General features: G+C 35.1%; 1 protein-coding gene across 5 annotated transcripts; it reads left to right on the top strand.

The window, feature by feature from the left end:
- Window positions 1-1779: 1779 nt before the first annotated feature.
- CIPK9 (CBL-interacting protein kinase 9) lies at window positions 1780-13812 on the top strand. Of its 5 annotated transcripts, none has more exons than XM_088981519.1 (15): window positions 1897-2295; window positions 2709-2771; window positions 5127-5198; window positions 5566-5673; window positions 5790-5870; window positions 7062-7115; window positions 7211-7336; window positions 7425-7514; window positions 7676-7798; window positions 8131-8238; window positions 8708-8824; window positions 8967-9023; window positions 11003-11077; window positions 11183-11253; window positions 13674-13812. In XM_088981519.1, the coding sequence occupies exons 1-15, from the start codon at window positions 2119-2121 to the stop codon at window positions 13678-13680; spliced, it is 1329 nt and encodes a 442-aa protein (XP_088837645.1). In that variant the 5' UTR covers window positions 1897-2118; the 3' UTR covers window positions 13681-13812. The 5 variants fall into 5 exon arrangements, with proteins under 5 accessions (XP_088837649.1, XP_088837648.1, XP_088837645.1 ...); XM_088981521.1 differs by having other exon boundaries at window positions 13684-13702; XM_088981522.1 differs by lacking the exon at window positions 8131-8238 and having other exon boundaries at window positions 1825-2295.
- The last annotated feature ends 4585 nt before the right edge of the window (window positions 13813-18397 follow it).

Below are 18397 nucleotides of genomic sequence, written 5' to 3' on the forward strand. Positions count from 1 at the left end.
ATATATAATACAAAAGTTTTTCTGATGTTATACAAAAGTTTTTCTGATGTTAAAAATAGCATTTTCTCGTTTTTTTTTCACCACTGATGACAAAGCAACGCCTCTTGTTTTGTTGAAAACTTTTGAATATTGAACATTGTGTCTGTGGCTTTAACATCCATCATGATGGCTGCATTTGGAAGCAATGTAAAAATTTATATCGGTTTCGGTTTTATTGATATTTGGATGGAGTGTAAATCAAGATTAATGTATAACCTTATTTATGATTTAGATTTATCAGCCTTTGAGTGGAGTAGAATTTGCACATTGTAAATCGATGTAAAACCTCATCTAAAGTAAAATTTTATATTGATCAAATTAATAAAAAATGCCACATTTGTCAAAGCTCAACGGTCAGAACCTTTTTACGTTTGGTGTGAAACTCCATCGATGATGTTTTACACCATTTCCAAATGCATTTGCAAAGGCAAAAATACCTACTTTTAAGATGGAGCAAAATAAAGCACCCTGCATCAATAATGAGATATGATGCTTTCATTGGATACAACCAATCTCAAACTTGAAATCATCTTCTAATCAACAGTGAACAAGCCAGTAATCAGTGTGTTGCGGTCTGGTGGTTATCCTAGGTCACAACATTTTCTTTAACAACACAGTCATCCCAAAAATAAACTGACTGAGTAGGGATGCAAATGGATCAAATTAGATTCAGTAAAAAGTATATCCAATCCAATTTAATAAGAAATCCTAATTCAATAAAAATTATCAGATTTCCAAAATTATGGCTCAAATTTGAATTAATTCAAACATCTTATTGAATAGCTGATTAGAATCTGATTATAGTAAAAAAATTAATAATATATAGTTCTGATTCAAATTGGATATGACCCAACTTATTTACAGTGCTATCACTAAACAAACTATTTTTTCTTTTGTTCGGTCACTAGTGCATCTATATAAGTGATTGAACTCTTTATTCACTATAATATATGACATAAGCCTACCCCTTGGTTCCCATGTATAGGCCAATCAAATTGAGCATAAGCCACACCATCAGTGTCATAACTCTTGAGAGAATCTTTAATTTTCATATCGGTTGCATTACACGACCACTGGTGGAACTGAATAATGGTTTGTCTAGAGAGGGATTTATGGGGTGGCCTAGCTCATGTAACAGGCGATGAGTAGCTTCGTTTGCTCCGATCCATATAATAAAGCCACCTCCCCTGAAGTTTAAGATCTATTTAGAACCTGTTTGGAGGGATGAGCTGAAGATTCAGCGATGTTAATTGAGTTTTTTTCAAGCGCTTCAAATAAGTTATTAGAAGAGACTGAAGCAGACGGTTCTTCAAATCAAGGTTTTTAAAATTGACTTGGACAACAAATCAGTTAGGGATTCGGCTCTCGAGTTGAATGACTCGATCATTCGAACTGAATGAATGGTCTATTTTAACAAAAATAAGTAAATAAATAAAAACTGGTCAAACCATTGAATGGTTCAATTGCTCAATGGTTTTGGTAGAAATAACGATTCTAGAATAAAACGAAACCGATCATCTAACCAAATCCCGGTTTTTCGGTTCGATCCGGTTTTAAAAACCATGCTTCAAACGATTATCTGATGACTCTCGTAAATGGGCACTTGGCCACTTAACACGCTCCGTTCAATAACAACCACGGAAGAGTAAGGGTATTTTCGGAAACAAATTTGATTTTCGTTGACACACATAAAGACAAACACCCACGGAATTAACACGGAAAGGAGAGGAGAGAGGGTGAGAGAACACGCAAAATGAAACGAAAATCCTCTCCTGATGGATGTGTACGTTGGAATGCTGGTCCCACCCACCTCCGTGTACATCCATCCCGCATTCTGCATACCTGATTCTTTCTTGATTCCATCATAGTCCCTTCTAATAATCAGTCATTCGTACAAATACACAGAGATACTGAGATAGTTAACTCAATTGGAAAGAGAGAGAGAGAGAGAGAGAGAGAAAGAAAAGAAGAAGAGACACAGAACGGCAGAAGTAGTATAGGAGAACTACCAAGTGTGACGGAACGTTGTTGATCGGAGGCGAGAGAGAAACAGCGATACAATACAGCATAGAGAGCGAGATGAGCAGGAAGGTCCACGGAAGCCACACGCGGATAGGAAAATACGAGATCGGGAAAACGCTTGGGGAGGGCAGCTTCGCCAAGGTGAAGTTTGCCAAAAATGTTGACACTGGCGATAGCGTTGCAATCAAGGTCCTCGACAAGGTTCAGGTCCTCCGCCATAAAATGGTCGAACAGGTCTCTCTCTCTCTCGATTCTGAGTTAATGAACTTTTATTACTATAGAATAAGGCAAACAATAATCATCGTTCAGACTTTGCCATGGTTTCTTTTTCTATAATTATCAATTGTTTTTTAAAGGTCGTTCCAGATTAGCACACCTGTAAATTTAAGAACAGTGACTGAGTGACATGTGAGGAATTTATTAGTACTGTTCGGGCGAGATTTATTTTACTTTTTCCAGGCGTGATTTATTTTACTTTTTAATTTGAAATCATATAAAATATTTTATTTTTTTAATAACACTTTGTAGTTTGTACATATTTTTGTTGTTTTGTTCCAGCTAACATAACTATTTATAAACTATTTTGTCTCTTTTTGAGAACTTACTTGTTAGTGTGCTTTTTTTCTCTTTTTGGATCTTATTTGCAGATTAAAAGAGAAATTTCAACCATGAAATTGATCAAGCATCCAAATGTAATCAAGCTTTACGAGGTACTATACAATAAAGTACTCTTTCTCCTGCATGCGTCTTCCACCGGCATTCAATCTATTATAGTGTCCCATCATGTTTGAATCATAGTGTATGCATGAGGTGTTTACAAAATTAAAACTTAAGAGAAATTTAAAAGAAAAAAGTTCAGGGAGTACGGACACCATAAATTGTAAATAAATGCGTTTTGTGGTTTCATATGAAAGAAACAAAAAAGTTTGGGGCCCACTGGAATTTGTGGTTTTACGTGCATCTCCGATTCTCCATCTCTTGCGACAGCATTTCTTTGCGGAGTTCGATTGGGTGGAGACAATATTATGCAGACTGGGCTAAACAACCTATTACCAGTGAGCATGCTAGTGTACCATATGCATAATGATAATGTGTGCGTTCTATGTGAATCCTGTGTGTATAGAATACTAATGTGTTTAGTGTATATGATTTTGTATTCAATCCATCTAGTTACTAGTTAGACAATCTATCATAAGGTTTTGAAAACTGGATTGACCGGTTGACCCGGGAACCCGTTAAACAATTGGTTCCATTCACCTTAAAACAGTTTTGGGGCCAAAAGCCATTGATTTGGTCAATAAGTTGCTGACCCCAATGGTCGAACCATTGACCTATAAACCCGGACAATAATTTTTGGCCTCTTTTATTTTTAATTTTTCAATCAAAACAGGCTGTCCATTCGAACTGAATGGCCAGACCGTTTGACCCAAGAACCAGTGGCTAAAATGGTTTTATGTCTGATCCAATTTTTAAAACTTTGAGAGAATATACTAGTGTTCTGTACGCATAAAATGTGACCCTATATGTATGAAATACTAGCGTGTTGCTGTGTTCATCTGTGATATTACCCAGCCCACTGTTTATGATTTTGTCTCTAGCTAGCCATTTAGTGACCCTCCAATGAACACAAATATACCAAGGATGGAAACAAATTCAAAATATGATTTTGAAGAATCAATATCAGTAAGGAGGTGGGCATTGGGAGGGTGGACTGAGCTCATATATGTTATACGACTTAAGACAGTTATTCTGTTCTGCATCTGCTTTTCTTAGTGGGTTTTCTTTTTTTGATTTTGTGGGGGTAAATCACTGTACTTAGGAGGTAGTGACACTCAAGCCCGGATCTGCTTTAAAGATGCGAGTGAATTATGGGCAAAAAAAAAACTTATGAAACACTGGTGTATTCACTTGTGATTGGTTAGATGACCCATTAGCATGATTGGTTAGATAGCCCAGCAGCAGCAGATCCCATCCCAATGCATGGCACTTAGTTAGATAGATAGATAGATAAGCGTGCCCCTAATTTCTGGGCCTGATGCAAACTTGGGCTAGAGTGGGCTGGACCCTAAAAGCATGAAATGGAGGTAAAATGTTTTGGGCCTTTTGGTACAAAATGCATTATACAATAATATAATAGTTTCAAAGGTTCCACTATGACGCCAAAAAAACATGATACCAAAAAAAAGTTATAACCAATCAACGGGCATCATAAAAATTGTAACCAATTGTGAGTTTTCATCAAAATTCATGGAAGGTTGTACTTGGTCAAAGCCTTTTCGTATTATATCCTTCTGGGACCATAGATTTTCCCTAGTTTCAAATAAGTGAGCAGATATTCAAGGCACCCCATTTTCAGAAGCCAAAGTGTGAATGCAAGACTTTCCTAACATCATCTTGTTCCTCCATATATGGTGCGTGTTCTTTTTAATGGGATTGTAAGAAAGTCAGTTGCAGCAATCAGAAATCGATGGAGCAGACAGAGTCCGGATCTCCTCCAAAACGTTCTAACGTGACATGTACCTGCACATCTCATACATGGTAGATTTCCTTCCTATGATGAGATTTGCAGCCACAGATCATGTAGGAACGTTCCCTTTTGTTTATTTATTTATTTATTTATTTTTGGTAGGAGATCCCAACTCAAGCGGACATATAAAGGATCTAATAATAAATTATTTGATTTTTTATTTTAAAATTATTGCTAGTGCATCACATTTTATTAGAAAGTCGCAAGGAAATGTTGTATGTTCGTAACAGATACATGTTCCCGCTGTTTATCGAGCAAGGATATGATTGCATAAGTAGTTCCCCAATTCAATTAAAAAATACCAACAATAGAGTTAACTACCTCCTCTCGATGGGATTCCAGTGCAATTTTGTCCATGCTTCTACTAATACTATTTGACAACGACCAGCGACAATTGTGCTGGACAAGGGGTATATTAGTTCATTGAATGGTTAGATTACTTAACCGATATAAACTGTGTAGTAGCTGATGTTTATATATTATATACCGTAAATTGCTTCATAAGTCTCAGCTTGTATCTGTCTATTTTTGCCTGTAGGTGATGGCAAGCAAGACCAAGATATACATTGTGCTTGAATTTGTTGATGGAGGCGAGCTGTTTGACAAAATAGTAAGACTTTGTTGTTTGGTTTTATATGGTCAGAGAAAATATTTCACTCATTCAAGCTCTAAATTGTGTAACATACCACCTACCATATTAGCCTGTACAACCGTCGACTTGTCCAGTTTTTCCTCCACGCATGTACACTTTTTTGAGTAGGATTACTATATTTGAACATCGATCCCATTCTTCCATATCATGGCCTAAAGGGGTGATATAATTGGGTGGCAATTGTTTAAATTTAGCATTAATCATGTGTTTGTTTGCTTGCTGTGAATGCAATTGGTTCTTGCATGCCAAGGTAGGGTATCTAGAGTTTTGCATTTGTTTAAGTTTGGCTTGGTAAAAATTTCCTTATCAGCTCTATGATACTTAGGTCAATAATGGGAGACTTAAGGAGGATGAAGCTAGGAGATACTTCCAACATCTCATTAATGCTGTGGATTACTGCCATAGTAGGGGGGTTTACCATAGAGATTTGAAGGTTTGACTAGATTTTAATATGTTAAAATTTTTTCTTTGTTTATATTGGGCATTTAATGTCTCTATGCTATACAATTATCACCACATATTCATTCATTAGGTTTGCTTGATTTGCAGCCTGAGAATTTACTTCTGGATTCATATGGTGTTCTTAAAGTATCAGACTTTGGATTGAGTGCATTGTCACAACAAGTACGGGTAAGTTTGTGTTTTTCGTTGGATATGTTTTTTTGGGTATAGTCAATATTGGAAAATAGCTTTTTTAGGGTAGTCATCCCCATAGTCTAGCCCCCCCCACCCCCACCCCGGGTGAAGGTGGGACTCGATCCTATATATGTCTCTGCTATGACCAGCTAGAGACTTCATCAGCAATCTGGATTCTACCTTCAAACTCAGCTTATTCAGAGCATTGTTATAAATGTGCACAAGGGAAAAGGCTCAACCATATAAGTTCATGTAAAAAGCGTAACATCTTTTTAACCTTGAGGTTCCTTTGTGTGTGTGTGCATGCTTATATATGTGCATTTGCATCTATTCTTTACTTACCATTTAGACTGTTTTAGAAGTTACTAAAAATGATTCCTGTGGGATGACTTTCTCTAGAGCTCCTATATACTGTTCTTCTAGGCATTGTTTGTATGATCATTGTTTTCGTTTTTGTTTTTTAGAAGATAAAAATTTATTAATACTCACAAAAATACCTAGAGGGGTGGGAGGATGTGACCTGACCCCTCAAAAGCAGCAAATACAAGGATAAAGACTCTAACTCATATCCAATTTCCAAGACTCTAAAGAAGAGTATTGAGGATAATAACCTTTATTTGTCCTTGATGATCATTTCTTCATTTATGCTCTTCCTATATAAAAATATACCCCTTCAATTCTGCATATTTTTTATATAGTTTCCCTCTTTATGATATGTTTTCCTTAATGGTGCGACTCCTTAAGGCTTATGCCTCATTCAAATTTATATTAGCATAAATTTAAATTTATATTACTTGATTAAATCAATTGGGGTAGATCCATATAAAATCCAATTATAAAAGAATTGAATTCGGGTTGCTTTAACTGAATTGTATTCAATCCGAATCCAAACAATATGATATTGTTTACAGCCCTAGTTTGAAAATGTTATTAAAGATAATTAACTTGCAAATAAGATATATGTTCTTTGTCTTGAGATAATGCAGCACACAATAATTTTAACGTGGAGAGTGTTCAAAGATCCAACAACCTCACATGTATTTAGTTTTGCTTCTTGTGTGAGTTTGACTTCAGATTGTCTTGCATAATATGCAGGCTAGCTTACCACTAGGAAGATTTCTCTATGCTATAGGTAATTTCCAAGTATTATATAATAAGATGCTAAACATTCTAACTATCATGTAGGAAGATGGGCTGCTACACACTGCCTGCGGAACCCCAAATTATGTTGCTCCTGAGGTACTTACATATGTCTTGTATTGGTGGTTAAAATGATTTGTTGCAATGCTGAATTTTGTACCCATTGGATTCCTTTTGTTTGATACTTATTACAGGTGCTTAAGGATAAAGGTTATGATGGTACAACAGCTGATATATGGTCATGTGGTGTCATTCTTTTTGTTCTTATGGCTGGTTACTTGCCTTTTGATGAGTCAAACCTTATAGCTTTGTATGAAAAGGTAAAAATTTCAGTAGTTTTTTTTATAGTTTCATACTCTTAATTAATCTCATTAGTGAAAGAACTTATCAGATTCGTTCAAATTGCAGATTCTTAGGGCTGATTTTACATGTCCTTCATGGTTTTCTTCCAGTGCAAAGAAACTGATCAAACGTATTCTTGACCCAAATCCTCTCACAGTAAGTTTCCTAGATCAACTAATTATTCTTCTCACAATATAATTACCATTATGAAATATGTGCTCAAGTATGAAGAGTTGTAATATGGGCTCAGACATGCTATTGCCCAAACATTTTAGGACTTGATTTTGAAATCTAATCTTCAACTCATTTGTTTGCAGAGGATAACAATTCCAGAAATTTTAGAAAATGAATGGTTTAAGAAAGGGTACAGGCCACCAGATTTTGAAAGTGAGGAAGCTGTGAACCTTGATGATGTTAATGCTGTTTTTAATGAATCCGAGGTAAGGTTTCTCATTCACCCTTTGCTTTAACCTTGGCTTAGCTATTGGCATGATGCCATCTTTTCAACAAAAAAAGTGAGACACATGTTTTAGTAGCATCTCTGACATTAGAATGTCTATTTTCTGACATTCATGCCATATTACATATCATGCTTCAGTCTAGTTCTTAACTATAGTCAGGTTCACAAAAATAATCAAGTCGATTCTAAGTTTTGCTTGAATTTTATTTTGTCTTATAATAACTTAACCCAATAGATTATTAATCCTCCAGATTGAAAGTGTCTCCTGAAAGTTCTTTATTACTTATTCTTTTTTCTTTTCTTTTTTTTCAGAAATACCTTGTAACAGAAAAGAAAGAAAAACCAGTATCTATGAATGCTTTTGAGCTTATCTCTAGGTCACGGGGTTTTAGTCTTGAGAATTTATTTGAGAAACAAATGGTATGTTCCTAAAAATGACTAATTATATTCCATGTTCGTTTTGTTCTATTAAGATTATTGGTGTTTTCAACCAAAAACAAATAGAGTATTGGTGCCATATGAACAGGAACGTTTATTTCAGTGACCAAGCCATAAGTTGTGAAGTTGTTCTTCACAACCATTAGACAATTAAGCTTAAAACTGTACCTCACATGCAACCTGTAGTTCAACTGGATTGTTGGAAAGAACTCTGTAATGAGCTGTCGTGGCAGATTTTATTCTAGCTTACTTCAACAAAAGATTAATCAAAATAATGAAAAAATAAATAAAAGTCTCCATATCCAATGATATCATTCAGTTGGGGAAAAAAACATGTCTTCATATCCAATGATATCATTCAACAAAACCTCCCGTTTTTGTTTAGTTGCAACACTGATATTCTTCTGAATATTCTAAACACTCCATTGCTTATTTACTTTTCTAATTGTAGGGTTTTGTGAAGCGAGAAACGCAGTTTACATCTCAATGCCCGGCAAATGAAATCATGTCCAAAATTGAGGAAACTGCAAAGCCTCTTGGTTTCAATGTGCACAAGAAAAACTACAAGGTAAAACTGCAACTTCTTTACAAGTTTCGTATCATGGTTTGCTTTCCTTTTTGATATTTCCTAGTAAAGACGCAAAGAACATTATAGGTTTACAATTATAATTTTTTTGTGGAATTTCTCTTTATATGTCAACCGTTTCTAGATAAAGTTGCGAGGTGACAAAACTGGAAGAAAGGGCCGTCTCTCAGTTGCTACAGAGGTATTATTCCTTATAAATAAGAGATTTTCTTGTAGTTCTTTCCTAAAAATAATTTCGGTTGGTTTTTCGAGAAGAGAGGAATAGATCATTTATGGATTTTCAGGTATTTATATAATTACCATAGGCTAGATCTGATCATGGTACCCCATTTCCTTAAGTCCCCCATAGGACTGGAAATGGATTGGATTTAATCCGATTCAAATTTGAGTTCTGATTTGTTCATTCAGATATACGTTTCTCCATAATCGGATCGGATTTGAAAATACGATCCGTCTATCAATTGGATCGTATTTGAGTGCTTCTTGATTTATTTTTTGAAAAAGAAAAGGTAGAATTTTTTTAGAAAAAAGAGTATAATAATATAAGTTGTATACAAGGTGTGGGAAAGGCAGGTGAGACAACAATTGGGTCTACCTAAAAGACTGTAGATGGCTCTATGGAAGAGTGAGGAAGAAGAGTTGTAAAGGGAGCTTAGGGAGGTTAAGGGTTTAAACCGGCAAAGCTTACGCAAGGAAACTGTAAGATTGTCGTGAGGAAGGCTTCGGGTTTGCTCTATTTATAGACCTAAATCACGTATGAAATCCTAGGGTTTGGGTTCTTGCTCTTCCCCTCGGGATTCGCATATCATATAGCTATTACCCTCTTTTAAAGCTTGTTGTGTGACTTAAAGATTTTGTGGTCGTTCATGTGCTATTATGTCTTTGCAAATCAAGTATGGGAAGGCTGTGCTGTTGCAACTCAGCGCTTAGACTAAATGTCATCACAGCACAGGGGATCACTGGTATCAAATCGTATGCTAAAGCTAGTTATGTTCTGCGTCATGGAGGCGATTTGTTGTTTCATATTGTAGGGTGTCTATTGTGATTTGAGGGCTGTTGCCTTGTGGAATTGCACTATGGGCTTGTGCTGTGATCTAAGCACGCTTTGGTCACTGTTTGAGTGTCCAACACAATTCTTATGGTGCCTAGCTAAGTCTATGTATTTATACAAGGCCTATGGAGAGGGACAAAACACCACTAAACAAACAAGCCCCAAGACCAAACCTGAAATCAACCATGCTCCAGGTCACAAAACTTCTAAACATGTGATGCCACCACCAAGAGATCGGGTCCAATCCCAAACTATCTCGGCCCAAAACTACAAACCATACGAACAATAGAATAAACCCACAAAACTCGGCCCATTCTAAAGACATCTATTCCAACACAAAACGACCATATGGATGATTCTTGATCCGAATATAAATCCCGTTTTTACTTTTTAGTATTACAGTTCTTTAGAATAAGAGGGATTTAATTTAGATAAACCTATCTTATATTTATAGTCTATATTTTTCGTTTTATATTACTTTTGTAAATTTATGCTAATTTTCTATAGATTTGCTGATATTCTAATCAAATCAGCTAACTGTATATGCAAACGAATCCAATCCAAATCAATGTTTTACATATCCATCAGACATCAATTCAAGTTTGGATCTCTAGCATTTTTATTGGATCAGATTTGGATGTATCTCTATCCAAATTCAATCCAATCTATTTGCAGCCCTAGTCCCCCAGGGGTAGCCATATCAACAAGATAATGGTGCTTGAATATTTTATAGAAGACATCTTTTAATACTTGAACCTATGGAATGACTAAAATTATTGGAAGAATCCAAGTTATTTATATGATGATCTATAAATTGATGGAGATATCTCTTTTATAACTTCTACACCATTTATTAGATGTCTTTGTGTGCTTGCTTTCCAAGCTCTAATATGTAATAACATTGATTGTGCACATTGAAATTTAGATGTCAAGAAAGTCCATTGCTTGGACCCATGTAAGCACCCAATACTTGTAGCACACCTAAAGAGGGTTTGCTAGAGTGGACACCATTTAATTATGTTGCTGATTGCTTATTGCTTTTATGGAAATAAAAGGAGTCTTCTTAGGTAGATCATGCTAAATAGAATGTATTCATATTTCCTATTCAGGTATTTGAAGTGGCTCCTTCACTGCATCTTGTTGAGCTCCGAAAGACCGGAGGTGATACCTTGGAGTTTTATAAGGCATGTAGAAATTCAAGCTTTCTAATTTTTCATGAAAAATATTTGCTAGCCCTGAATGAAATAGCAAATTGACATGTCTTCAACAACTCTTTGATCAAATAACAGTTCTACAAAAGCTTCTCATCAGGATTAAAAGATGTAGTCTGGAAATCTGAAGCAACCACAGAAGACGCAAGGTAATTTGTCAAATATTTTGCATCGGTGCTGCTGGAGAACATGCACTATATTCTAACATTGCTTCTGTAGGTCATAACCAAAACCAGATTGAAGATGTCTACTTTTCTAATTCATTGCGTTTGTTTTTCTTTATTGTCTAGTCTTTTTTCTTTCCACAAGTTTGTAGCAGTCCATGGAAGGCATGGATATCTAGAGTATTTCTAAGTGTCAAACCAATCTAATTACTGTAATGTTACTAAAGAAATAATGTGTTAAGATTGAGATAACAAGGGGAAAATGTATAATTCTTGGTATGGCTTAGCTGGATATTTGATGAGTGAGAAGAAAGAAGTAATTTTTCTTGTAGGGCCGTGGCTTTTTTTTTCTTCTTTTCCTCTGGGATATAGATGTTACAAATTTCCAATTCAACTAGCAGTGATCCCTGCAATGCACAAGCTACTATTTAAAAATGTATTTTCAAAGAAAAACGAAGTCATAGTGATTTACCAAAGTTTTTTATATATTTCTAGTAGAAAATGATCTTCTTTTCTTGTTTTTTTTTTTTTTTCGTTATTGAGTTTCAAACTTATTCCTTTTTATATAGCTTATATATTATGAAAAGCACATAAGTTAACTGCTTATCATGAGAAGCATCTAATGATGGCTTAGTTGATAGGTTCTTTGGCTAGTTGTAGCAAAGAATTGGGGTCAAATCCCGCTGCCCTTAGGGTTGGGGGGTCAAGGGTTTGGGGGATGGGATACCCTCCATTGTAAAGCCCCTATAAAGCCAAAATAATGCGCTTGGCATGAGATCAATAACGAAATAAAAAAAGAAAACAATTTCAAAATTGAACAGATGAAACGACTACATTAAATTAATAAAAAAAACAATCCATGAAACGAATTCACATTAATAAAAAGAACAATCCATGGAAAGGAACAATGGTTTCTTTAGATTTTTATAGAAGAATATTCATTCATTCCATGTATTGGGTGGGCAAATGTGGGTTTTGACATTAGTTTGGGTACAAGCTAGGGTTCATAATCTAATCCATATAATTTACACCCTTACTTTATTAGTGAGAGAGCCCAAAGGTATTAAGAGAGATTTAAGAAGAAAAGAGGGATTTAATGGAGATAATGAATACCCATGAGAGTTTTAATTTTGACATTGTTATGTTTTTAGTGATTTAATTTAAAAACAAATATGCACATATGTCAGAAAGGAGAGGAGGAGGAGGAAGAGGTACCTGTGAGCTATGTGATGACAAATATGTTGTGTATATGTATTGTGAGATTGGGGAGATTTTTTTTTTTTTTGTCCTCAATGGAATAAACACTCTACCAATTTATTGTCCTTAGGGTTTAAGATATGAGGCTATGCTATGTAATCTGTAGTAGATGCTTATATAATTCTTGAGTTATTGCCAATGTTTTAATACTCAAATTGAACACAAAAGCTGTGCTTAGTTGGGTCATGGGTCAAACAGTTGATCGCAAGTCACATTATATATATATATATATATATATATATATATATATAGGTGGCACTTAGATAGAGGTGCTCACTGAACCGTGGGTATAATCAAACCAAACCACTCCTTACGGTTTATGCAATATCCCAAACCGAAACTAAATCGAATCAATTTGTTAACCAGTTGACCAATTTGATTCTTTGTTTTTAAGTTTTTATATTTATAATATATATTATAAATAAATAAATATATAATATATTATTATTATATAGATTATATATAATATATATGAAAAATATATATAAATATATAAATACCAATTTGTTCAATTAACCACTGGTTTGGTTAACCAAAACCGAATAGGTCAATTTGGTTAATCAGATTTATCGGTTTTTGATGAACACCCCTATGGTTAGATATGGTTAAGATGTTGTTTTTAGAATAATAGATGAATAGATGAATAGTCATGACATGCATGATGGGTAATGGTTGAAAGCTATGTAACTAAGAGGCCTTAAGTTCAAATCTTTGTATCCTTATTTTAAAGTTACCATTCATTTATTTTGTGTTTGATTTGAAGGAAAAAATAGGGAAAGGAAGGTTTTACAAGGTGTAAAACCTTGTAAGGGTTTCTTTACCTTTCCCTATTTTTTCCTTCAAACCAAAGATAGGTTTAGTAACCCGAAAATTTGTTTGTGTTCAATGGTTCTGCTGGATTTTGACCAGTTCCACCAGTTAAAAAAAAAATGAAAACGGTGATTTTTAAAAACCGGAATACCTTTGTTTCTGGGTTGAATAGTCTGGGTCTTAAAACATTTTACTGCTCTATGTTTAATTCTTTAATACTTTATACCATTAAAAGGAGAGGTCCAACAGTAGGACACTGTTTAATTGAAAAACCCCACATAACATAATGCTCTCCATCTTGGATGGCAACCTCTGACTAATTGCATTCTTTCTGGTAGTGGATAACAGCTAAAGCTAAATCAATGAGCTGCAGTCAAGTTGGATGTGAATGATAGGATCTGCCCTTATACCAACAAACAAGATCCCTGGTGGGTGCTTTCGTGTTAGGAAATTAAGTTATGCCGGAAAAGTCAGTTTGAAATTAAAGTTCTATCTAGCTATCATTTGCATGTTATTATTGTTATTGCAATCAGTTCTTTTTGTTTTCTTTAATCTCCTTGTGGGTTTCACGATCAAAAGGTATCTTAAAAAGATCGTGCATCTTTTTTTTTTTTTCATCTAAGGCATGCATATCCAATTGATAGTGATCTTTACGTAAACAATTAAGGCATTTTAAAAGTGACAGTTGCTGATGATCGGACTTCCTTCTTCGTAATATCCCTATCATATTCCCCTGCCATCTTTGCTCTGACTTAAGCTATTCCGACGTATGAGGGAAATTAAAAGAATGCTTTCATGAGAAGTAATTGGGTTGTAAGCCGCACTTGTACACTTCTCTTAATTGGGGAAGCTTCATGATTTGTAAATTCAAACCTTACACTTAACTAGAGTCCTTTAATAAGTTGTTAAGAAGGCTGTGAGGTGTTGTACGAACCGTGGTAGCAGGTGCAACGTCCTTGGGCTTTAGGACCCATGACAACGAGAGGATCGAACACAGAGAACATTACATGAGTTGTGCTAGGACGAGAGAATTTCTCTAAATGGATTAGTATAATAGTCCCGAAAGACTCGCTCTATCTCTCCCTTGAAAGGAAAATATCAAACTCCTACTAACCTAGATAGGATTGATGAAGTTCAGACTCCGGTGCCTTCTACTTCTACTGATATTTTTAACAATTTTGTTGTACGGTTTGGTTGAAAGGAGTTTAGTGGAAAGAAAGATGTAGATGTTATATTGATGCAAAATACCTCTATATTGCAACAGAGAAGATATGATGATGATGATGATGAGATTTGAAAAGAAACAAGTTTGATATAAATATATTTGGAATTTCCTATGACTAGTTAAAGGTTGTAAATAATTTGGACCTATTTCAAGTTGAAAAGGAGACTAGGAATGGGAATTTGGTAGGTCATTTTTAGTGACATGAGCCATATGATTTGATCAGTATATATTTTTTAGGGTAAAATACAAAAACTTCTCCTTAAGTTTCTCTACAATCATGAAAACCTCTCCTATAGTTTTATTGTAACAAATATCTCTCCTAAACTTTTGAGAAACTTGACAAAAACCTCCCTCCCATCATTGATCCAAACAGAAAACGCTAGTTGATGCATCAATGTTTTTTTTAAATACTGATTTTACACTTCTACCACGGACACAAACAAACAACGATAAGTTCCATTCAATAACCTACCACCATGACTAAGGGTTTGTTCGTTTCCTCTTATCTCTTATCTTTTAGAGTGCAATCATGCATTTTTTTTTGTTTTTCAATGATACCCTCAAAAAGACAAACAATAACTCTTATATATGGAGTCAAAATGAATATTTGATAGTTTTCAGAATTCAGAACAACATCCTCTACATTTAGAGTTTAGAGGAAAGAAAATTTCACCAATACCAATATGCCTCATAATGTAATTATTACACTTTCATATGTCAAATTTCAGAACAAAAGAACAGGCCCTAAAACAGAACCTATAAAATCAACTTAAATGTACATTAACCATTACTAGGAAAATTGCCATCGTCTACATTTCTACTCATAGTACCGGGCAACTAGTCTGGTCCATACATGTGGACGCCACATATCAAACAGACATGGAGTGACATGATTGGCCTTGTATCCTCCGGTTCCTAGGGAGGGAGGGTTCAGAGTGTTGAGGAAATAGAACCACCACCGCAAGATAATCGTACTGGTTTATAGAGAAATCCTTTGTGATGGCTGGTGTTTCAGAGAAGCTATTGCAAGCGATGATTTGAATTAAAATCGAGTTCCGATTCATCATGGGCTTTCTTTGAAAGTGATATGTAAAAATTGAAGGAGATGATTTTGCAAGATTGTTCTGAGTTTTGTAGTGGTTCCTGGGAGAAAGACGATGTGTTGGAGTTGTGAATTGCTTCATTTCTCTTCTTCTTCCTCCTCTCGCTTATACAAACCCACAAAATTGGATCTAAAGAGTCCAAGACATTAGGTTATTAGGTTCACCAACGCTTCTGCACAAACCCACAAACACCTTCTAGGCTTCTACCACCCCTCCTACTCCATTGGCCCCACACTACCTCCTAAGTTCTCTGGCAAGCCATGTTGTTTCTAACTATCTGGAATGGAAATATGGAATGGAGAGCACTAATGTTGACAAAGATATTACTATCAAAATTTCAAGCGCCCATCATACTGGTGCAATTTGTTTGTTATCTGTTATCTGCGTGGCTCTACTCCCAACTCAACCAAACTCTTTTGTTCCACTTAACAACTAAATATAACCTTTTTTTTCCTTCGCTCAATATCGTTTCAAAAAGAATAAATTTTTAAGTACAACTACAAGATAAGAAACCCATATCCTAATTAATTGTAGGTTTAATTTCTGCATATAGCCTGTGGTTTTAACTTCAATAGTTCTGATAACTCAACATTAATTGAAATTCCTGCACTAAACTCACACTAACTAAAGTGGCTTCCGATAGCCCTATTACGAAGTTTGTGGACTGCACAAAATAGCTAGAGTTTAGACTTTAGGAGCTTGAAATCGAAGCTTCTAGTGGGGAAGAGGATACAACTAGACAGCACAAGGACGTCGAAAAACATGTAATGCTGGCGACATGGAATTGGCCATTGTCAAATATTCTCAGCCTCTCAGGCAACCACAACGCTGAGTGCCAATCTTGGATCTTGATAAATGACTCAGGCGTGCCCCAAAACAGAGATGACTGGTATCTCTTTTATTTTTCTTCATCTTCTGTCAAGTCACCTAGATATTTATAAAAGGAACTAAAACAAAATAATTCTTGTAACAAAACAAAAAACAAAAGCAATTCAGCCTGCCATGGGATGATTGGAGTTGTAGAGCATACAAAAGAAGAGAAAACCAGAATTCAAGCACTTGGCTTACTTTGCGTTGAATTGAAGGCCAAGAGAGGAGCTCAATTTGACTTTACAGGTTTTGTTTCAGTCATGGTGGTAGGCTATTAAATGGAAATTATGGTTGTCCGTTTCAATCAATGGTAAAAGGATAAATTTAGTATTTAAAAAAGTAATGCATCAACTAACGTTTTTTGTTTGAGTCGAAAGAAAGGTTTTTGTCGAATTTCTCAAAAGTTTAGAGGAATTATTTCTTACAATGAAACTATAGAAAAGGTTTTATGATTTTAAAAAACTTTAGGAGAGATTTTTGTATATTAGCCAATTTTTTTCATTTTTAATTTAGATATATTTGAAGTTTAGAAAGGACACTCCAAAGTCAAAAGCTAACAATTTTAAAGATAAATTAGAAGGACCTCTTTACTATGGAGACAGTGACAAATACCCTTGTAATTAATTTCATTTGCGAAAAGACCCATTTTGTTGGCGTTCTATCAATTAATTTAAAATAAAATCTGATTTGGCTGTTTAAAGTTTTCTACAAAATTTGAATTAAAGAAAGGCAACCACCCAATTCTTCTAGCTTAAAAACCATGCTTCCTCTTTTGTGCATTGACTCAACATCGAACTCGAACTAACTTTTCCAACATGAAACTATTGCTTTGGTTAGAAGGATGAAGATTGGTAATTGAGATACCTTTGGATCAATGAATTGTTCGTCTTCAATGTCAAAAGAAATGATATCATCAATCCATACAAATCACTTGTTGCAATCCAATACACAGTTCGACCAACACATACTTCCAGTGGGTTGTTGTAATTAATGAATGAAAGGATACTCTCGTAGATAGGGGTGAGCAAAAAAAAACCAAAAAACCCACTGAAATCGAACCAAAAATCAGTTAACTGAATTAGCCGGTTTGGTTTCGATTAACCAATTCAAAAAATCGGCGATTAATCAACTGATCGGTATACATGTTTTTTTAAAATAATAAACATGCATTATATATATATAAATATATATTTATAATATATTATTTATTATTTATTATTTATTATTTAAAATATTATATATTTTTATAATAAATATTATAAAGTCAAAAAAACCAAAAAACTGGCTAACCGAACCGATCAACCGGTTAACTGATTGGTTTTGGTTCAGTTCCAGTTACCAGTTTTCCAAAAACCGATACTACCAGTTCGATTCACAAAAAGACCCATGGTTCGGGAACTACTCGTAGACATGTTCATAGGCCACACTTCAAGATCAACTTTCAGCATCTCGGGCTCATTAAAATTTTGGCAAAATCCAAGCCTGAGCCAGGCCTATGAACAGGTCTACTCTCGAGTGTCCTCCATGAACCAGCAGCACCAACCGTATATACCATTACTCTTACAAATCTTACAAACCTTACAACATTGTCTTCCTCTATTTTGGGATTATAACCTTCAATAAGGTTCTAAAACGAAGCTTGAGTGGGTGTCCAAATGGACTGAAGTAACTCTACTGATGAGGGTAGATTTGGCTCTCCAGTGGATATGTGACACATGGCACCTCATGTTAGCTAAGTGTGGCCTCTTGACAGCTTGCCATAGGCAACTCACCATAAGCAACTTGCCATAGGCAGTTTGCCACAAGCAACTCGCCATAGGCAGCTCGCCATAAGCAACTTGCCATAAGCAGCTCGCCACAAGCA

The sequence above is a fragment of the Nelumbo lutea genome, chromosome 3 (genome assembly GCF_056320005.1).
Source record: "Nelumbo lutea isolate HS-2025 chromosome 3, American lotus-T2T, whole genome shotgun sequence".
NCBI lineage: Eukaryota > Viridiplantae > Streptophyta > Magnoliopsida > Proteales > Nelumbonaceae > Nelumbo > Nelumbo lutea.